The sequence below is a fragment of the Cricetulus griseus genome, assembly GCF_003668045.3.
Source record: "Cricetulus griseus strain 17A/GY chromosome 1 unlocalized genomic scaffold, alternate assembly CriGri-PICRH-1.0 chr1_1, whole genome shotgun sequence".
Taxonomy (NCBI): Eukaryota; Metazoa; Chordata; class Mammalia; order Rodentia; family Cricetidae; genus Cricetulus; species Cricetulus griseus.
In genome coordinates this window covers 164000623-164023721 of record NW_023276807.1, presented here as the reverse complement: position 1 = coordinate 164023721, position 23099 = coordinate 164000623, and the positions used below count along the sequence as shown (strand labels likewise).

Sequence of the window (23099 nt, the reverse complement as noted above, 5' to 3'; positions counted from 1 at the left end):
CATAAGGCATTGTGTTCTGTGCTTTGTTTTGTAATTATAAAGTTGTTGTACACACACACACACACACACACACACACACACACACACACACACACACACACACACGGGGGAGGGGGGTTGATAAACTGGTCTTAAGGGTCTTTTGTGATCTCAAAGATTGCATTTTAATAAGAGTTCAATAAAACTGCCCCATGGAAGCAAATGACACTTGGATTTACCCACTTTGTAAACCAGATATGATTTGACTGACCTTGAAAGAGGTTCACTGCACAAATATTTGCCTTAGATATTTCTTCCATGCAAAGTACTTCAAGAATAACTGTTCTCTGTTTTTATGCTTGTGATAAACCAAGGATATCCTTTTTCTAATAATTTTGAGAAAAGATAATTTGCCACCAATGAATTCTGTAATCACCTGTGACCTTCCAGTGAAGGGAGTGTCCACAGACTAAGAAAGGTGGGGGATGGTAAAATGGCCCACACAACACATAGCAACTGATATGTGTGATGCAAAAGTTTTCATTTTATAAATAGCAAAATCTGTTTCATGATATGAAAACATGGACATGAGACTAAGTTGGAAAAACAAAAAACAAAACCTCACAAAACAGTTCTAGTACATGTCCCTATGTGATTCAGGAAGCCATGCCAGACTCTGAAGTTTTATTTCAAAATGTGGTGTTATGTAGCATGTTATATTTTTCACCTGACTATTTTTATGCATTTTAACTCCTGAAATGAGCCCATTCTGTTCTGTGTAGTTTGTTCATTCCCGTTAGTAATAAGTCACAAATTCTCTTCTCTAATGGACACTGACCGCCAGATTACTAGTTCACATTATGTCCCGTCCGCCTCCCATCATTCACACATGCACTGTTCAGCGTCATTAGAGGATGCTAAACCAGCTTAATGTCACACTGGAGTTTTGGTAATGTGCCCTTTTACCACTGTTGTGTAGTTACCACGATCTGAAGTGGCAAATGGCAACACAGTTTTTATCTTTTGGTCCTGGAGGTTAGGAGTCCAAAACTGATCTAATAGTGTCAAAATGCCAGTGTCCAGAGCTGTGTTCCTTCTGAAGGTGTCAGGGGTGGGGAGATTCGAGCCTCTTCCTTTGTCAGCTTCTGAGACCACCACATTCCTGGCTCATGGTTACACCTCCTTGACTGCCCCACAGCCTCCTCTCCTCTCCCTCTCACGCCCCTCCCACCAGCCTGACTCAGATCTGAGAGAGCATTCTTCTCATCTCAGGGTCCTTGGCTTCGTCATATTTGCAAAGCCCTTTTTATGTATTTATATTTTTGAGGCAGCTCTCATTATGCAGCCCTGGCTGGGTGGATTTAGTTGTGTAGACAGGCTGGCCTGAAACTCCCAGAGATCTTCCTACTGAGATCAAATGCCTGTGCCAGGCAGGGCTGGGGAGATGGCTCAGCAGGTAAGAGCACTTGCTCATAACTGCCTATAACTTCAGTGCCACGGGCTCCAGCACGTTCTTCTGGCCCCCAAGGGTACTGTACATACATGGTGCAGTTACATACATGCAGGCAAAACATTCATCTACATAATGTAAAAACAAAATACATTCTTAAAAAAACAAACATGTGCCACCACTTCTGGCCTTGCATAGTCCCCTTTGCCAGGGAAGCTACCAGGTATCCTTGGGATGATGACAGAAACATCTTGGCTGAGACTCCATCTGTTTTATGTAAATGGGAAGCTCTTTTAGTTTAGTGGAGATGACATTTATTTTGGCTCACCGTAAACTTGTTTTTATTAATTTGCATTTCATTTATGACTAACCAGGCTGTTCAGCCTTCCTAAGATTTGTGGGCTACTCATTTTTTTTCAGTGAAATGTTATTTGTACTTTGATCACTTTTGGGGTGGGGGTTGTTTGCTTATCTGTCATCATTGATTAGAAGATGCTCTTTGTATGTTTAGGCCTCATGCTTTTCTATTCATTTAGGTGTCACAGGTTGTCTCCCTTCCCCAGTTTGTGACTTGTGTGTTATTAGTTTAATTTTCACTTGTTGATTTGGATGTGCAGTGGCTTTTCATTTTGATAAAGCCGATTCTGTGGGTATGTGTCTAGTTTTGTTTGACATTCTTTTTTACACTGAGCATAGGGAATATTTTCCTACTTTGTTGTTGCCCGTTCCCCAACACTCGGGAGATTGTGTGTGGCAGGAGGATCATAAGTTTTGAGTCCATTGTGGCCTATGTAGCAGTGTTCTTTAAAAACAAGCTTTCTTTCCCATTAGTGTGTAACACTGTGGTGGTGAAAGCAGAGGGAAGTGAGTGACTGTGCCAGCTGCACTTGCAGGAGGTCCAAAGGCAGAGAATGGGTTGGCATGGATCTTTGAATTAGTAACTGGGATATTTCTGTGGCCATGTGTTCAAATTGCTTTAGGATTAAGAAAAATCAAGTATCCATGATAAATTGTCAGGCAGTTAAAGTTTCATTTTGAGCAAAGAAAATCTCTGTGTAGAAAGAAAACCCAGGTTGCAACATTCATAGAGGTTCAGAGAGCTGCATGTGTTTATCCAGATGTTGAGGACCGCTCCCTAGTTTATAGTGGTCTAACTCATCCAGATGTTGAGGTCTGCTTTCCTAGATTATGGTGGTCTGACTCATCAATTTTAAGACTAGTATGCACTGCTTGTTTGGAATTTTGGAGAAAGGCATGTTGTCACACCATGAGTGTAGTGAAGATTTGAGCTGGCATTTCTGTGATGTTTTATACATAACACTCAGGGAATTCAATTTCAGCAAAGCCCTTGTGGCTGGGATTCAACCGCACTGACTGCAACACATTGTGTCAATGGTTAGTGTCTTCTTTATTGGAACTCTGTGCATAATGGGCAGACATATTTTAAGGAAGTCTGAGATCAAAGTCACATGAGTAACCTGGGTAATTCCATTTTTGCTAAAACAGACAGGAGGACATTGATTTTTGCATTAAGTTATAAATACTCTGAAAGTAATTTAGGTGAGTAGCAGGGACTCACTGTATAGTGCAGGCTGGCCTTGAGCTTACATTTCTTCTTTCTCCATCCCACAGATGGTGGGATTACCATTGCTTTAACAGGGCTGAGGATTAAGCTAAGGGTCTTAGACATACTAGGCAAATACTCAGCTACTGCGCTATATCCCCAGGCCTCCAAATTTATTTTTCTTTGTTTTGATTTTTGAGTTTGGGGTCTTACCTTATCTCAGGCTGGCTGGATCTTGTAATCCTCCTGCCTCAGCCTCTCGAGTGCTGACACTGCAGATCTATCAGGGTCTTGTAATGTAGCCCAAGTTGGCCTCCAATTTGAGATCCTCCTGTCTCTGCTTCCCGAGCTCTGAGATCATAGGAGTGCATTACTGTGCTTGGCCCTCTGACTCATTAAATTAAATCACCTTCAGTTATCTTTGCCTGGAGATACCTTTAGTTTGTTCATCTCAACTATATTGATCATCTATTTCTTATGCGTCAAGCACTCTCTCTGTCTGTCTGTCTGTCTATCTCTCCCTCTCTCTCTCTGGCAGGGTCTGTCTTACTGTGTTATCCTGGAACTAGCTATATAGACTAGGCTGACCTCAAAACTCAAGAGATCCACCTGACTGCCTCCTGAGTGTTGGGATTAAAGATATGCACCTTTGCCTGTTTCTTATTTACCATGCATTATCAGGTGTTGGGCAAGAAAAGTTGAGCAGGACACTACCTTTGTCTTCTGTACCATATAGTTTTTTTTTTTTTTTTTTTTTTTTTTTTTTGGTCTGGTGTTAGAAAAATAGCAATTACACTATACTACGGGAACAAAAAAGAGTGATTGCCTGTGAAGTTGTGGGGTTGGGGATGCTTTCTCCAAAGAGGGGCAGCTGAGCTGAGATTTAAAGCCCATTAGTGAGCACCGAGGAGCTGGTATGGCTGGATGGGGTTGGAGTCCTGGGGTGTGATGTGTCCCAGCTGTACAGGGGCCACAGAGTAGGGACCCATGAAGTGGCTCCTCACCTGCACAGCAGCAGCAATCACTCGTACACTCAAGTCTTCACTTGCACCATGCACTAGACTCTCCACAGAGGCTAAGAATTGGAGACCTCAGTCAGATGTGAAGGAATTCCTAGACCAGCGAGGGATACTGATGACTAGATAGCAAGACGTTGTCTTTAAGCAAATCCATACCTTCTCAACTTAGACAAATGTGTAACACAGCTCTTGTTCTGGAGACAATTCAAGGGTTTGTGAAGGATTTCCATTTGTTAAGTAGGATACATAAATGACAAGCTTTAAAAAATTACATGCTATAGTATTTAACTCTTTGAGGAATAGTGAGTCTGGCCTATTCAGAGAGATCAGAATAAATTGAGAGAAAAATCTGGTTTTGCTACTTAGTAAGCAAGTGACATTTTGTTTATCTTTTAATGTATTTGTCTGTCATAGACAGACTGAATTCAGGATACAAACCTGAATACAATTTGGTTCCCACCACTGAAGAAATGATTAGATTAGTGAGGGTAAACCCATTCATTTGTAAACGTGTCTTAAGTAGATAATAATAATAATAATTGTTGCTTGCTCTACAGCCCTGCCTGTGACAGTTTATCCTGGAGCCCCATTTGAGTAACCATAGCCTGGGAACACAGATTCTGGTTTCTCCAAATTCCATATTCCAAAGTGGTAGCATAGTAACAGAACATAACAGCACAAAGCCTTGTAAGCCAGGCACTTAGTATTGCTGTGAACTTAAGCAGGAGCTCCAGGGAAGGGAGGGATCCCTGCAGTAGCCTGGGGGCTGTCTGATGGCATTCGGAGCCTTTTGATTGGTGAAGTTAGTGGTTTGTACATTCCAAAGATTTACTTAACATGGCTAGTAAGGTCAGGATAGCTCAAGATAGCTTGTAATTAGGCCTTGAACTCTCACCTTGCATCATACCAACCTCTACACCATCACTGAAGGTATAGTCCTCCTAGGGTCAAGTGGGTGTGTCTTTTTTCCCAGAATTTTCCTCCACACTCAAGACAGCATTTCCTTAAGTCTGGCTATAAGGAAACCTTGCCTGTGGGGTAAAGCTGCCTGGACTCTTGAGGACCACTTAGCCCTGAGATGGTAACCTCAAGGCTTGGAGGCAAAGCTGAGGAGGGTGCCTTCTTGGAAGAAAAACCAGCATCACCCCAAACAAGGAACACTGAAAGTATCGGCAAGGCTGGGTCAGGCCTTCTTTCCTGGAGAATTAGGACTAGGCGCTGCTGAGAGTTGAGGCGCAGGGATAAATGAGACCAGGGAGTCTGAGAACTTAGGTATTAGGTTGAGTTGCTTTAATGTAGTCTCAGGAATAGAGAAAAACTCACATGTTGTGGTGTCTGCTTTGCTGTTCACAAAGTAGTTTGGGAGCCTTGAACGACGCTGTTAAGACAGGATACTAGCCCTGTAGTGTGAGGTGTAGTTTAATTTTATTGATGAGTTCAAAGAACTAGGCTTTGGTTTTTTTTGATTGCCTTTTTTTCTTTCTTTCTTTGTGTTTTGCGTTTTTTGTTTGTGTGTTTGTTCGTTTTGAGACAGGAGCTCACCACATAGCCCGGGCTGACCTGAGACATGGGCTCAATCTCAGGAGTGCTGGACTTTCAGGTATAAACCACTCTGCCCAACTTTCGGTTTGGCTTTGGAGACAGGGTGTCTTGTAGCCCAGGTTAGCATCAAGCTCTCTGTGTAGTAGAGGATGACTTGAATTTCTAATCTTGCTGTTACTCACTTCTAAGGGCTGTGATTACAGATGTGTGACAGCCACCATGCTTAGTTTATGTGTTGTTTGGAGGGAGGGGGATCAGACCCAGGGCCTTGTATTTGTCAGGCAAGTGCTCTACCACTGAGCTTTGTCTAAAGTAAAAATGTCTCTCAGCAATTCTTGACTAGTGTGCATGGTATTTGATTTCCAATATTTTTGCTTTTCCCTCAGTGATTTGCTTAATTCTATCGTGGTCTTTGAGTTTACTGTGTGTGGTCTCTGTGACTTTAACCTCCATGGCCTGTGTTTATTGCCTAGAGTGAGGTCTGCCTTGGTGAATGTTTGGTGTGGATGTGAGAAGAAGGCGCGTTGTTGGAGAGTGTTTCATAAATACCCAAAATGGTTCCAGTTGCTTGCTAGTCTGTGCTGACTTCTTGTGCTTATCTTAGAAGTGTAGAACAAATTCAGGGCCTTGTGCTTGCTGGGCAAGTGCTCCACCATCTTGCTAACTCAGCTTGAAATTTCTCTCTTTAATTCTTTTTTTTTAATTTTTATTTAAATTCTTTAATTACTACTCATATTTACATATCCACCCCCCCCATTCCCTCACCCTCCCATTCTATTTTCCCCACCAACCCCCACCCATCCCCCAACTCCTCCCCAGGGATAGTGAGGCCCTCCACGAGGGACCTTCAAAGTCTGCCATATCATTTGGGGGAGGGCTTAGGCCCTCCTTGCTGTATCTGGGCTGCAATAGTATCCCTCCATAGTGAATGGGCTCCCAAAGACCATTTGTGCTCCAGGGTTAAAGACTGGCTCCACTGTTAGAGGTCCCATAGACTGTCTTGGCCCCCTAGCTGGCACCCACATTCAGAGGGCTTTCTCCTTAATTCTTGACTCTGCCCTCTACATTTGGAATGCTGGGATTGAAGGCTTGCAACAGGAGAAAAGAAAGGTAAATCTGATAGGGTTTGATCTATCCAGTAATGTCTAAGGATTTGAGGTTTCCGACTGTTGCTAACTTTCACTCATTAATGTGTAATGAACTACTCCTGCTGGTGTGGACTGTCCCTTTTCCTATGGACACTTTCTATCCCATGTTCTAATGGTGGCAATGCATGAAATTAATCTAGTTTCTCCATTTTTCCTTTTGATTGGAGTTTGCATGCTATGCCTTTTGCCATCTCTCTCTCTTGTTGTTGTTTGTTTTTTTAAAAATCAGGGTCTCATTGTGTAGCTCTTACTACCTGTATCCAGGTAGATCAGAGTGGCCTCTAGCTCCTTGGGGTTCCCCGTGCCTTTGCCCATTAGTGCTGGGATTATAGGCATGTTACTGATCAGGCAGCAATGATCCAAGCTACTTCAGTTGTGCAGTTGTGGTGACATCAGTGTCTGTTATGGTTATAACTTTCCTCTGTTGGTTGCCTTTATCTTCCCTTCTCACATTTTAACTTGGAACTCTGTATTTACCTTTACTTTCTAGGGTTGGGGAATGGCCATTCCCTATGGCCAGAGAAGGCTCTGGGCAGTACCTTTTCCAACCTAAAGTCTTCCAACCCTTTGCCAAAGGCAAACCCCAGATCTTCCAACTCCAGAGTGAGACTCCTGGGTTGAAACCTGGGCATTTTTTGTATGCTGGTCCTGATACCACACACCTGGACCTCTCCCTTTCTGCTGGCTGCTCTTATGGAAGCTCACTTGTCACAGCTGCTCGTCACAGTGAGGTTTGCACCCATTCTTGGTTCCACAGGCCTCTGATATGAAACAGATTTCACCCCAGTGGTCTCAGTCCAGAATCTTTCCTGTTTATTCAGTCGTTTCCGCTGTAAAGGCAAGAATCCTAACTTTCTGTTAGGATAAACTTCAGTTTGGCTTTTTCTTTAATTGTTTTTTTGCCACCAGTTCTCCACACTCTAATAATTAACAATTGTAAATTTTAGTATGGGGCACACCACACCTTACTGTTACAAACCATTCACTTCATGTGGTGGTGTGTGCCTATAAGCCAAGAACAGCAGTCCTCTCTGGCCTGGATTGCTATGGAGGCCCTACTAAAAGTCATGATAACCCAAAGGGCATAAAAACAGATTGCACCTTGGCTGGTATCTTTTTGACTTAGTATTTCTAGAGTAGCATCCTTGAAGATGTAATACCAGCTGAGAAACTAATCATAGAACTATCAGATTGCTCTAACCAAGACAATTGGCTTAAATTTAAATCGATGTGTTTGTCCTAAGTATGTAGTTTTTTTATTGGTTTTTGTCAAATTAATGACTAAATATTTGTCATATAGACATGGTGCTCTATCTTTCTGGTTTGTTATGTTTGTTGTGGGTTTCTGTTTGTTCTTTGAGACAGGGTTTCTCTGTGTAATAGCCCTGGCTGTCTTGGAACTCACTGTAGACCTTGCTGGCCTTGAACTCACAGAAATCCACCTGCTTCTCCCTCCTGAGTGCTGGGATTAAAGGCGTGCACCAACACCACTAGGTTTAAGTCTAGGGTTTTTAATTAAAAGAATTCCATAGATAATCTAGTTGCTAAGACTTGATTAGACAATCTAAAATATTTTCTGCCTATTTATTTACTTATATGTTTTTGTCTTTATTTTTTAATATTTCTTTTAGACCTGTCCCTGCTTGTTTTCTATGTCATAACTCTGTGGTATTTTTACTTATGAATTTGTCTTTTTAAAAAAAGAATTTACTCTCTGTTATAATCATTTCTCTTTATACTTGCTGAGAGGTTCAGGCAGCTACCTAGGCAGCTTAAAGGGCCCTGTGTGGCATGGCCACATCATGGCTAGGTCACTCATTACGGGGCTTCGTAGAGACTCAGTGAGCATGCTTGAGCTCCCCCTTATAAATCCACAGCATTATTCTCCTCTCTCCCCCTTTCCTGTGGTTGACTTCTCTCTCTCTCTCTCTCTCTCTCTCTCTCTCTCTCTCTCTCTCTCTCTCTCTCTCTCTCTCTGCCCTGGTCTGTTCTTCCATTTCTCTCTTTCTCTCCCCATCTTGCTCTTCTGCCCCATATAATAAACTGGATAATGTGATCTCCATAGTCCATGTCCATCTCTCTTGAATTTCTAATTTAAGCAGAAATCTAACACTTACCACTAATATTTTATTTACATATACACCTTTGTTTAGAAATATATTTTTAATAAATAGAAAGAAAAAGAAATCACAAAAATACTTTTTTTGAGACAGACTCTTCCTATGTAACCCTGGGAAGCCTGAAACTATGTAGATCAGACTGGCTTCACAGAAATCTGTGTGCCTCTGCCTCCCGGGTCCTGGAATTTTCTCTACCTTAGCCCACAAGCAGAAACTATTAATGGGGAAATAGCATGGTTGATCTGATCCAGGTGTGGATTCTGGGAAATTATCTGAGATGAGAATGCAGAAGGGTTACAGCTGAACAGATTAGCCTGGACTCCAGCAGAAGGCAGCCAGGACTATAGACACACTGTGCTGTAAAAATTCTTTGCACGTCTTTTAAACAATATATAAACACTTGCTTTCAGAGAATGCTAGTAATTGTAGGTCTGACAAGGATTTATTTATTTATTTCATCGTGTAATTGAATTATACTAATTAGTAATTCTAACTAACCTCTATTAAGGTAATGTCCCTCTGTGGTGTCCATCAGTAATGGTTATCCTGACAGCAAAATCTCAGTGGGAGCCCTAGCTGGGGGTTGTCGAGGTTGCTAACCTGGAGATTTTGCCAAAGTATGTTGAGGATGCTAGCTTGGAGATGCCTACAGTATCTGCTCAGAGCTGTCTGCCATAGCTGAGTGCTCACAGGTGGTTCTGAGTTTCTCTTGTATGTTTTCTCACTTAAAAGATGTTTAAAGAATTGAAGGTATGATGAGTTTAGCTTGGAGAATATTAGGGAATCAGTCTTAAATATTTTGTTCTATAAAGGAGACAGTTTTAGAACATCTTACATTGGCCTAAACTCTGAGGACTGTCATTGAAAGACAAAATGTTTATTCTTTAGAAGGTAGGAATTTGATTTATTATTGTTGTTATTACTGCTACTTAACCAGCCTCACTATCTAGGCTTTGATGTCCTGGGTAGCCTTGAACTCACAAAGATCCACCGCCTTATGCCTCCAGACTGCTAGGATTCAAGGTGTAACTACCATGACCTTAAGAATTTAATCTAGGAGCTGGAGAGATGGCTCAGAATTTAAGAGCATTAACTGCTCTTCCATAGGACCTGGGTTCAGTTCCCAGCACCCACATGGCAGCTGACAGCTGTCATTAACTCCAAGCTCTGACACCCTCACACAGACAGACATACATGCAAGCAAAACACCAATGCAAATAAAATAAAAATACATAAAATAAAAACATTTAATCTAATCTGAACAATGACAATAGTACTAGCCATTGGATCTCTTCCATGCTAGGGACCAATACTGAATTGTAATGGCATGGTTCTGCTATATCTGTAGTTGTTTTCTAATTCACATGTTCAATTGCAGGCTTACCTGTAGCTTGTAGCACCCTCTAGAAGTTTTACCCTTTACTCTTCACGTGTAAGAAAAAATCTGGACTTCCTTTTTTTTTCTAGAAAAATCAAAAGGAGGAAGTGCCCAAGGACTGCAGTTCCTTGATGAAGCTGCATCTCTTTCTCATAAGATGAAGGGTGACTTAGCCAAGTCTCTGGGAAGTAGCTGGCAACTACACACGTATATTCACTTGGTCTGTGTGCCTCTGTAATTTAATTCATGAAAATCCTTTTAAAGGATTGTGGGAGGGGAAGTATAAAGTCGTTTTTCAGGCATTAACATAAAAGGTTAGATTAGGGAATGCTGTCTGGATTATAGGACATTATCCACTGATATTCAAATAACCTCCGGTTGGCAATACAAACACCACTTTCTTGTGGGGAAAAAAAATAGGATTTCTGTTGGAAAGCCTATTAAACACAATCTTCATAATAAAAAAAACCTGTTAATATTCCTCCCAAAATATAATTCCATAGTTTATCCTCCCATTGTGTATCTTGCATATTTCTCTAATCTTTTGCTTTATAGTTCTGTTCTTTATTTGGACTCGGTGGCACAAGTCTATAATCTCAGCTCTTAGGAGGTTCAGGCAGGAGGCTTGTCATGAGTGGAAAAGATCACACAGTACATGACCCTGTATCCAAAACCAAAGCAAGTTGGAACATCCATTGGGAAATTGATTGTCTGTCTGTCTGTCTGTCTGTCTATATATCATCTCTTATTATTAATGGTAGTATTAATAGGGATATATGTATATATGTTTTTGTAGATATATATATATATGTGTGTTTCATCATTTTGCAAATCTCTAACATTCTTAAGGATTTATATTACTTTTTAGTTAATTAAATGATTTTTACTTGATAAAACAACTTTGGGGGGAGCCGTTGAGGCAGGGTTTCTCTGTGGCTTTGGAGGCTCTCCTGGAACTAGCTCTTGTAGAACAGGCTGGTCTGAAACTCATGGAGATCCGCCTGCCTCTGCCTCCCAAGTGCTGGGATTAAAGGCGTGTGCCACCACTGCCCGGCGATAAAACAATTTTTACACTTGTAAAAAGAAATGAAGTTTTATGACCAAATGATGTCACTTGTGTTTTACCAAAAGGCCATGAGGAAAGATGTCACAGGTGAAAGAAACTCAGATCCAGGGGTTTAAGAGTTTTAACCTCCCATGGTGCTATGTAGGTTCCTGGGTTTCTCAGCATGAAGAGAAACCAGTGGTTTTTGTCAGGATCCTCTTGTCCCAGCCTCTGGGTGCTGGGGTAAGAATTATACACTACTGTTGTAGCCTTATTTTTAATTTAGCTAAGTGAAAATTTATTAATGTATCCCTATGGACGTTTCAGATTCTGACCATTCCTTCATGCTAAATAAACATTCAGCCCACAGTTTCCAAAATTGTTTACTCTAAAATGAATGCACTAATGGCAAGCCGGTGATCAGAACATGAGTGAGAGCTAAAAGGCTGGATGGATTCCCCTTCAGCATTATTTTGCCCACTGTAGTAATATGAGTGATTCATTGACTCTTAGTGGAATTCATTAGAGAAAACAATCCCAGCAGCAGCAAAAATGCTACAATTCATAGCACCACACTTAAATAAATCAAATATTTGTACACTGAAAATCATTAAACCCTAATGGGAGGTAGAGAAGACAAGGTAAAAGCAGATTCCATATTCATGGATTAGTTGAATTAATGTAACAATTACACACCAATAGAATCAGTTTAGTCCCTAGCCTAATGGCATTCTTCACAAAAACAAGAAATGAATAAACAACCCAAATAAATAGCAGCAATGCCAAGTGAGGGTGACAGCACACAGTGGAAGTCTACACTGTACAGATGGGTGATGGCATACACTTAAAAGTTGAATCAGGCTGGAATTTGGAGGCTATTGTTCAACATGACAAGATCTGTACTTAACTGAAGTAAAAAGAATACAAAAATCTTAAGTTTCCATCACCACATCTATAGTTGCTTTAACATTTAGATCAGTGGAATAGAAGTGCAGAATGGAGAGCAAGAAGTCCATGGATTTATAGAAAGCTCCCCTCAGCAAATGGACCAAGAAGACAAAATGGGCAAAGACAACCCCTATAATAATAAGTGTGTGTGGGGGGACTGGGTGCCTGTCTTAAGGTAGAAGTCAGGATAAGAACTCAAACTGGCACCAACCTGGAGGCAGGCACTGATGCAGAGGCCATGGAAGGATGCTGCTTACTTGCTTGCTTCCCCTGGCTTGCTAAACCTTCTTTCTTAATCCAGGACCAGTAGCCCAGGAATGGTACCACCCACCATGTACTGCCCCCACCCCCATTAATCACTAAATGAGAAAATGCCTCATAGTTGGATCTCATGGAGGCATTTACTTAACCGAGGCTCTTTCCTCTGATGACTCTAGCTGTGTCAAGTTGACACAAAACCACCAGGTACAGCATCCAAATGCAGAAAAATGAAATTAGACTCTTACTTTACAGGATATTTGTAAAAAACCAAGTCAAAATAGCTCCAACTAGAAACCAAAAGCTACTAGTGAAAAGCAAGTGAAAGCTTCTTGCTGTTGGTTTAGGAAATAATATTGTTGGGAATGACACCAAAAGTATAGTCTACAAAAGCATCAGGTGAGATTGCAAGATGTGAACCTTTCTACACAGCAAAGGAAGCAAACAGGCAAGAAGAGGCAACGGAGAGGCAGGAGGAAGTGCCTGCAGCGCATGTATCTGTTAGAGGTTAAGATCACAAATATACAAGAGAATCCAACAACTTAGTAGTAAATTCCTAAATAACCCAATTAAAAACAGAGTCAATGATCTGGATGAATTATTCTCAAAAGAAGACATTCCAGAGAGTGAGGATTATATGAAAATGTGTTCAAAATCACTGGCATCAGGGATATGCAAACCCAAACCATGAGCTGCTCCTGTACCTGTTAGATAACCTGGCTGCTACCTTGAAAGACAAATGATAATAGATGTTGGCCAGGTGGAAAAAAAACAGCCTTTGTACACTGTTGGTAGGCATGTATACTGAGATAGCCATTACAGAAAATAGTGTAGAGGCTCCTTAAAACACTGGAATTAGGACTATGCCATGCTTACCTTAGAGTTATTCACAAGAGCCATGATGTAGAAAACAACATACATGCTTCTTGACGAGGCTTGAATGAGAATGGCACCATAGACCATATGTGAATGTTTGATTCTCAGGTGGTGAACTGTTTAGGAAGTACAAAGAAGTGTGACCTTGTTGGAGGAGGTACCACTGGGAATGGGCTTTGAGGTTTCAAAAGCTTACGCCAGGCCCAGTCAGTGTCTGTCTGTCTGTCTCTTTCTCTCTGAGCTTCCATCTAGTGGATTAGAGGAGCTCTTACGTACTGCTATCCCTGCCTGTTGCTGCGCTCCCTGTCATGGTGATTATGGACTAACACTTGCTTACATGAAACTGTAAGCAAGCTCCCAATTAAATGCCTTCTTTTATAAGTTGCCTCTTCATGTGTCCCTTCACAGTGATAGAACAGTAGCTCAGACAATATATAAATGGATTAAAAAGAACGATATGAGTATGTATACCCAGTGGAATATTACTCTGCCCTAGAGAACACATAATCCCTTTCAAATGCAAACAATGTGAATGAACCTTGATTATATTGTTACTTGTGAATTCAGGTGGCTTTGTAAGTTGTCATGCATGTTGCCAGTTGCATGACAGGTCAGCAGGGTCAGAAAGTAGGGTGGTGGTTGGCACACCAGAGCTGGGAGAAAATGGAGGAGTTGTTGGTCAAGGCTGCAAAGTTCTGAACATTTAATATACAGCTGTGTTACTATAGTGGCAACACTGAATTGTATAATAATGTTTGCTAGAAGGATAGATGTACAGGAGTCTCACTGTGGTTTGTTTATAAGATTTATTTATCTTTCTGTGTATGTATGTGTACTTCTGTGTGATTTTATGTGGACCATGTGTGTACAGGTGCCTCCAGAGGCCAGAAGAGGGCATCAGACCCCCTGGACTGGAGTTTCAGGTAGTGTGAGCAGCTCTGTGTGCAATGCTTACTCATCACTTCCAATTTTATTTGTGATTTAGAGATTTTTGGGACTGTAAAATACTAGCACATTAATAGACTTCTTGAATATATTTGCTGAAATCCTTTTATTAACATTTGGCAAACTTGAGTTGTAGTTTCCAAAAATGAATATGTTGGACAGCCTTGATACTAGGCTCAGTTTTGTTTGTTAATATGTAGTTAAATGTTTTTGGCGCTCTGTCTGTATGTCCAAGCATTCTTTGTTACAGTGGGGCTCTTGAGGATATATTATCACAGTAACCACTCCATACACCCATATGCCAAACACCAAGGGAAGCATATTTCTAGGTAGCATGCTGTCCCTCATCTGGGAGGTAACCCTCTTCTGTGAGGTGCCCTTTCATCAGTGAGGTGCTCCTCATCTGGGAAGTGCCCCATCATCTGGGAGGTGTGTCCCTTCATCTGGGAGGTACCTCTCATCTGTGAGGTGTCCCTTCATCTGGGAGGCACCCTTTATCTGGGAGATGCCCCTCAGGGCTTCGTGCCTTAGGGGAGATAGACTGTGCAGGTGTAAGCCTGCACAGAATCCTTAAGGACAACATGCTTTAGGTCCTCTTTCTCAAGGTCAGTGACCTGTAGTAGGTGAGATCCCCACTTAAACATGACCTTTAATTTCTTGAGAGGTAGTATAGTAATGTATGAACCACATAGCAAAAATAAAAGCAAGCCATGGCTACTTTGCTAACAGACTGAAAATAAACTTGCTTTTCATTCAGAATGCCCTTATCCATAATGTTCTCCCTGCCTTCCTGGTCCTTTGTTAGATTTCCTGTTTTTGTGTCTGAGATTAGCTAATTCCCGGCACAGTCAGAAGTAACCAAATGGTTGTTAACAGTTTCTGAACATGTGATTGATTCCATGTGTCCTTGAACCCAGTGGTTAGTTTACTGACTGCAGGTCCAGCAAGGGATGCATTTTACATAACTGTACAGTTTATACTCATATATGGTCACCCAAAATACGCGACATTTATACCACATTCAGTCCACGGGCTTCTTTGCTAAATGTCCATCACTGTAATGAATTCACAAGACGTAGCAAAGGTTTCCAACCACAGTTCAACAAAGTGGTTTTTAGTTCTGTGATCAATCTTTATATTTATATGTAAGGGATATCGTTCCATGTAATTTATATATTTTCAAATTAACATGTCATTCATCACATGCTCAAAATCCTTCCCATCAAAGTGCTTTAAAGTTAAAACTAGGAAATTTGTGGAGTCTGCTTTGTTCTGCCTTGTTGTAGATGTTTTGAGGTTAGGGGTCACTTCTGGCTGTTCCTTTTACATTTGCTTGACTGTTAAGCTTCATAGTAGTAAGGTTTCTGATCGCTTCCTTACGATTTGAACTTAATGTTAAATGAATGGCAAGCATTTTTTACTTGCCCCATTATATCCTTTATAAACTGGGAGCCAGTAGGAGGTTGAAGTTGCATAGGGCTGTTCTGGGAGGTTTATTAGGCATAGCTCTGCACTGGAAGAAGCAGACAGACACTGGGCAGTCTTAGGACTGTTTAAAGTTCTCTCAGGCTCACCTGACCGAGACAAGGCGGGGACATGCTGACTGTTTGTGTCTTGACATTTTCTTACAGAAACAGAAGTGTGTGTCACCCACCAGCCAAGATGAACATGGTGAAGAGGATCATGGGGCGGCCTCGGCAGGAGGAGTGCAGTCCACAGGACAACGCCTTGGGCCTGATGCACCTCCGCCGGCTCTTCACCGAGCTGTGCCATCCTCCAAGACACATGACCCAGAAAGAGCAGGAAGAAAAGTTGTACATGATGCTGCCGGTGTTTAACAGGGTGAGTCCAACTGGCTGAATGCAGTGCTTCCAGGACTGCTGGTACCAAGGAAATCTTAAGGTTGTTGGAAAGTGACAGGTGGATGACGGCATGCATTTTGTTTTTTAATTTGCAGTTGGCCAGGTGAGCACACACTGCATTCACACCTGGGAGACTGAGAAGATTGCAGATTTGAGGCCAGCCTGGACTACAATGACACCCACATCTCCAAAACTTTTGCTTCTCTCTTCATTTCTGTAGTGAGAGAGGTTGAAAACTAGCAAAGTACATTGTGCTGACTAGGCCTCTTCAACCCTGCCGTAGGAATGGGAAGTGCTAGCTCACTGTTTAGAAGAGGGAAGACTATCAGTTGTCATTGTGTTATTCTGTTGTGCGATCGCCAAGCCCTTTGTATGCTTTCAAGTCATCACATATGGGCACAGTAGTTCAGCCTTTAACCTCGGCACTCAGGAGGCAGAGGTGGGCACATCTCTGGGTTCCAGGCCAGCTTGGTCTACAGAGTGAGTTGCATTTAGCCTGCCAGGGCTACTTGTGAGTCCATCACAGAGAAAAAAAAAAGGCATCACAGTTGGCGTTGTCAATCGACTTTCTGACAGTCCCTGTAAGCAGGTAGTTATTGGCTACAGTGAATGCAAGGAAACCCTGTGCTTTTATGTATTTCTATTCTTGCATATAACAATATTGTTGCAGCTTTTTAAAATGGCTTTTTGGTATTGACCAAAGGTTTGCAGTGTGTAGCCTTAAGACAGGTTTAGAAGCTCCAGTCTTGGAGATCCTGCTGCTGTCCCAAATGCGCTGCCACATAAGTACTTAATCCAGAGCTTTGACTGCTCTTTCCCCACTGTGCCTTTCTGACTGACTTCCTATTGACAAGTGAGAATTTGCTTGCTGCTCCTCCCAACCACCACATAGGCAATTCCCCTGCCTCACACTCCACAGACTCTCCCCATCTCCATGTAGTTGTGGCTTATCTGTTCTCAGTGACTGGCCACTGGCTGAAGGGTCCAAGTAACACAAAGGTGAATCTTGGGGTGTGCCACATTTGTTCCTTCAGTAGTTTAGACTTGTTCCCTGATGTCATAATCATTTTTAGTTTCTGACTTTCACCTCCATCCTTACCCTTCTCTTTCTCTCCCTTTTCTCCTTGTCCCTGTGTATGGCTTTTCCCCCTTTTCCCTCTCCCTCTCTTTCCATTCCTTCCTCCTCCTGACTCCATCTCTGTGTGCCCCATCCCCCTAATGTGTGTCCCTGTGTCCCTCCTTCCATCTTCCCCTAACTCTAGCTCTTCTTGATCTCTTTTTCTCTCTCATTCTATCTCCTGTCCTCTTCCCCTCCCTCCCAAGTTTCTGGCTCACTAGTCTTTCTTCATCTTTATATCGTTTTCTCTGTGGTGTATCTTCTGGAAATTGTCCAGGCTATTCTTTTCTCCTAATTGTCTGTGCTAATATATAAGGCTGAGATATTCAAAATACCCTAGAAATTACCAGTGTAGAAAAGTGGGGCGGAAGTCCTCACAGGTGTGCCCAAAGGCTAACCAGAAGCCCTCACAGGTATGCCCAGAAGCTAACCAGGCTAACCCAATCAGACAGTCTAGTGGAACTATTAGGCAGTGAGTTGAGGAGTGAATAGGGCATAGAAAGAATAAACTAGGCTTTGATTAATTTGAAAGAAATTAGAACAAAAGAAATTGATAGAAGTTGCCTTAGTCTGGTGTTACTATAACAAAGTACTTGAGGTTAGGGACTTTATGTAAGAAAGAAGTTGGGAGGTCTGGACAGCAAAGGTGCTGGCAGCATGGCAAGGGCTCTCCTTGATCAGAGATGGCACGCCTAGACCACAGCCAATCATTGAGAGAAGTCATAGAAACTCACACAGGAACAGAGAAAAGAACCATAGTGGTGCTCACTGGCTTGCTCAGCCTGCTTTCCTCCATAATTGAGGACCACCTGCCCAGGGATGGCACCACCCACAGTGGACTGGGCCCTCCCATGCCAATCATTAATTAAGAAAATGCCCACAGACTTGCCCAGTGACCACTCTGATGGAGGCAGTTCCTTAGTTGAGGTGTCCTCTTTATAGATGACTATAATTTGTATGAAGTAGGCAAAACTCAGCCAGCACATAAGGAGAGTTAGTGTTTTGTATGTAGCTGAGGTTTGCTTTGTTTTTGAAGATTTAAAAGAGTCAGGCTTACCCATAAAAAAGAAGAAACCCAAGAAGGGAGAAATTTGTAATTTTTCAAGGACAGTAAAGTTAGATCAAAGGAGAGAGCATAGTGTCAAATTACAGGTGGATGAGTAAGCTCTGGACAGGAGAAAGTCACTGAGCTCATGTAGGAAACAGATTTTGCTGGTGTGAATTTAGATCAGTGGTAGTGTTGGATAAGGTCTTGCTCGGTGACCTTAGATTCCTGTTGTCATTAGCAGAAGTGTCCTTACACAGGTATAGAGTACGTACACTGAATACGAACCTAAGGAAAGTACTATTTTCGAATCATAGTGTGGAGATGGAGAAGCAATAACGATTGATCAGCTTTGAGAGTATGGGGAATGTGGGAGGTGACTGCTCAGAACTGGGTCTTGTCTAGATTGTCCTGCTATGGGACGTAGGAAGTGCCTTGTGTCTGGAGATTGAGGATTTGCTAGACAATCAAGAATAGCTGGAGTGGAAGTTGCATGGGAAGGGTGAGCTTATCCATCATCTATTGGGGTGTCCTTGATAGAACACAGAGAGAATGAAAATGTCAATACACATTTTCTTGTTTTGCTTTTTATCTTGAATGATGCGAGAGGAGGTGGTAGAATAAGAGCACGAGGAGAGGCAGGACAGTGTTTAAAACAGTCATTTCTGAAAGAGGAGGTTAAATTGGCTATGGGCAAGCACCATTTCAAGTCCTGTTCATAAAAGTCATAGATTTTATTGGAATTGGTTGTAGAATGCTCTTCCTGTTTTTCTGTTCATAGTTGCTTTTTAAAAAAATTCATGATAATCTATTGGCTACTGATTAATTTAAGATAATTGTTTTCTCTTGGACTGTGGACATTTCCAAGGAACGATAACTGTCTAAAACAGTTGCAAGAACTGCTTTCAGCTTTTCTGTTGCAGTTCTTGGGTTGGAACTCAGTCTTCTGTGTGCTAGGCAAGTGGTCTACCCTGAGCTACCTGCCCAGCTTGCTTCTTAGCTCTCAGTGTGAACTCTTAAGTGATATCTGGCATATGCTTGTGTTATCTCCCTCCCACCCCAACACACACACACACACACACACACACACACACACACACACACACATACACACACACTTCACAGTTAAGCTCCTGTAGTCACTGAAGTGAGTCCTGGTCCATGAGTCTTGGAAGTATTTGCATTTTGTGTATGTGCTTGTTTGCCTGTTTTCAAAGTGGATCCAAGACACTTTAGTATTATTCTGTTTATACTGTTTTGTTTAATTTTCTTATGTCCATGTTGTTGTAAAGAAGTATCTTCAACTAGCTATTAGTGTTTTTTTCACATTGGAAGTTTTTAATTAGCTGATTAGAAGTGCTGGTATATACAGTCCCTTAACTTCTTTATAATGAATTGTTTTACTATCATAAGTTTACTATTCTCCCTCCCTCCCTTTCTCCTTCCTTTCTCTCTCTCTGTCTCTCACTTTCTCTCTGTCTCTCTGTCTCTGTCTCTCTGTCTCTGTCTCTCTGTCTCTCTGTTTCTCTCTCTGTCTCTCTCTGTCTCTCTCTGTCTCTCTCTCTGTCTCTGTCTCTCTCTCTGTCTCTCTCTCTCTCTCTCTCTCTCTCTCTCTCTCTCTCTCTCTCTCTCTCTCGTGTATGTGTGTGTGTGTGTGTGTGTGTCTCTGTGTGTTGGTAGAACTCAAATCCAGTGTGTGTGTGTGTGTGTGTGTGTGTCTGTGTGTCTGTGTGTCTGTGTGTTGGTAGAACTCAAATCCAGTGTGTGCTCTACCACTGAGCTATATACCCACTCCTCCACATGTAGCAAGTCCTTCTCTATCCCACCTGCCAAATCCCAAAAAACCACGAAACTTCTTATAAATTATGAAGGCTTGGCTGATATCTTAGGCTTGTTTCTAACTAACTCTTATAACTTAAATTAAACCATTTCTATTAATTTACTTGCTGTCACATGGCTCTGGCTTGTTATTTCATCTCCTACATGTCATGCTTCCCCCAAGTCCAACAGGCCACTCTGCCCCCTTCTTCCCAGCATTTTCTCTGCCTGGAAATCCTGCCTAGCTATTGGCCATTCAGCTTTTTATTAAACTAATCAGAGTAACATGTCTTTATAGGTGTAAAGGAGTATTCAACAATAACCTCATGTATGTGTGTATATATAGTTGTAGGACTCATCCAGTGTGGGCTCTACTGAGCTACATCCCCATCCCTGGTGTAGTGAATGGATTTTATTTGCTGTTGGTTTGTTTTTATGTGTGTGTTGTGGGCAGGCATGCTTGGGCAAGTGTTCTACCAAAGAGTTACACTTACCTTCCTAGGAAATTCCCAAGTAATGAAAAGATTGGATGTTATTTCTATACCATTATGACCAATTAAAATGTATACAAATTATACTCATTTTGTGAACACTAACAAGCAAAAATTATCATTTCCATTAAATCTACAAATTGATAATTATTTGTTTGCTAATGTTTGGCCATGTACATGAATGTTCTCCAGGAAATATTTTTGGTGAATGAATGGTATAGTATGACATTATGGCCCACCAGTTCCTACAGTGAGTGCTAAACATTAGTTGATTTTATTTTTTTTTTTTGTGACTTTGCTTTAATTTGTGCCTCATGCTGAGTGAAGTTTGATATGGTTAGATGCAGGCTTCTTTGTACAGATAGCCTCTAAAGTTTGCTTCTAAGTATTATTTCAGTGTGTGATTTTTGACTTCTGGAGACATGGGTTGGTATTGACCTGTGCTGAGTACTTTTACTGGGTTAGGCTTCATGCAGAGGTTTGGAATGCCTCCTGTGGCTTCCTCATAGTCCTGCGGGGCAGCTGCTTTTATCTCATCTCAGACCACAATATCACGGGGAGTCTGAGAACAGAGGAGTAAAACTTAACACAAGAGCAGAATCTCACACGGGAGACACTTGGGATTAAATTTTGTGACATAAATAGGTTTTCATTGTCTGAAATTTCATAAGATACCATTATTAATTACTAAAGTATACTCTTACTTTGAAATTAATATTTATGAACTTGATCCTTAAGAAATTCTTCTTGCTTTTGTAGATAGCATCATACAGTGCCATCCTTAGGGTCCATGTCATCTCCACAGATAAACTTGTACACAGCATCATACAGTGCCATCCTTAGGGTCCATGTCATCTCCACAGATAGACTTCTGTAGGCAGTGGACATCATACAGTGCTATCTGCTTAGATAGGCTTGCAGACAACCTTCTTCCACACTAGACATTCTTTTTCATTCCTCATAGCACATAGTTTTCTTCATTTGAAAGATTTTGTTTGTTTGTTTCTATGTCTCTGACTGTCCTGGAGCTCACTGTGTAGACCAGATTCACCCAAACTCACAGAGATACACTTGCCTCTGTCTCCCAAACATTGAGAGTAAAGGTGTGTGCTACAGTGAGTGACTTTTTTTCTCAATTATGTGTATATATGCATGAACAGAAGAGGGCAACAGATCCCCTGGTTCTAGAGTTATAGGTGACGGTGAACTTACTAATGTGGGTGCTAGAAATGGATCCTCTGTATATGCAGCAAGTGCTCTTAATTGATTGAGTCATCTTTCTAGCCCCTTAAATTAATTTTAATTTCAATATTTTTATTTATTTTTGGTGCTGGAAACAGAACCCGGGGACTCATGCATTCTAAGTTGCATGCCCTACCCCTGAACTGAACCCCTAATTTTAATAGTTAATATTTATCATTTTGAGAGAGGATTTCTCTGCAGTTTTGAGTCTCCTAGTCTGTGGGATTATAGGCATAAATTACAAAACTATAAATTGTAAAACAAAACTATAAATTGTAAAATTATAGTCTATGTGCTGTGTGTGTGTGTGTGTGTGTGTGTGTGTGTGTGTGTGTGTGTGTTATTAGGAAGTCTCTGCGAATGAATAAATGAATGAAGAATTGGCAGAGGTGTTTCATTAGGCTAAATATCTTTTATATAGACGAAGCCATGCTTGTTCATTTCTGATTAGCAGCTAGAACACAATACTTTTTATCTTTTGAAAAGATTTCATGATAGAAATAAAGCAATATAATTCAAATTTGTATAAATTGGATGTATCTTCAAAATGTTTTATTTGCTCTATAAAAAGACTGCTTGAATCACTCCATTCTTACACTGTGGAAGAAATAGCTGTTTATTTTATAAACTTTCTTCAGCTCTTATAAATAAAACTCTTAATTCTTATAAGCAAATTGTAGTGTACATCAATGTAATCTATGTCTCAGGAATATTTATAAACACCTTCATTTTAAAATTACATATTTATCCCTGAGTAGAGGTAAAAATTCAAGTGTGCATCATTAGTTGGGGTCTGAATTTTTATGTTTTTTTTGTTTGTTTGTTTTTTAATAAGTTTGTCGAGTAATATTGGTCTTGCTGGTGATACAGCCCAGCTGCTAAGAGTTACTTGCCAGGCCTGCTTGATGCCCTGGATTCAGACTAATGTATTACCAAAACAAAACAAAAAAAAAATGGAGCTATGGGTCTTATTTAACAGGTAAAAATGAAACTGAAAATAACTTTTATCAAAAAACGATAGCGGGGCTGGGGGGCTGGAGTGATGGCTGGGTGGTTAGAGTACTGGCTGCTCTTGCAGAGGTCCCAGGTTCAGTTTCCAGTCCCACATGGCAGCAAACAACAGACCATAACTCCACTTCCAGAGCATTTGGTGAAGTCTTCCGGCCTCATGGACTCCAGGCAAACATGTACATACACACAATGCATGTACAGAAATGCAGGCAAAATACTCATATATGAATAATTGTTTCAA

At 41.3% G+C, this 23099-nt stretch overlaps 1 protein-coding gene across 5 annotated transcripts in view; it reads left to right on the top strand.

The window, feature by feature from the left end:
• Positions 1 to 23099, top strand: part of Wdfy3 (WD repeat and FYVE domain containing 3) — a 227702-nt gene that overhangs the window by 68867 nt on the left and 135736 nt on the right. For all 5 annotated transcript variants that reach the window (XM_035453188.1, XM_027388524.2, XM_027388521.2 and 2 more), the window contains one exon: positions 15904 to 16114. In XM_035453188.1, coding sequence (XP_035309079.1) covers positions 15935 to 16114 — 180 coding nt within the window. In that variant the 5' untranslated portion in view covers positions 15904 to 15934. The remainder of the gene's footprint in view (positions 1 to 15903; positions 16115 to 23099) is intronic.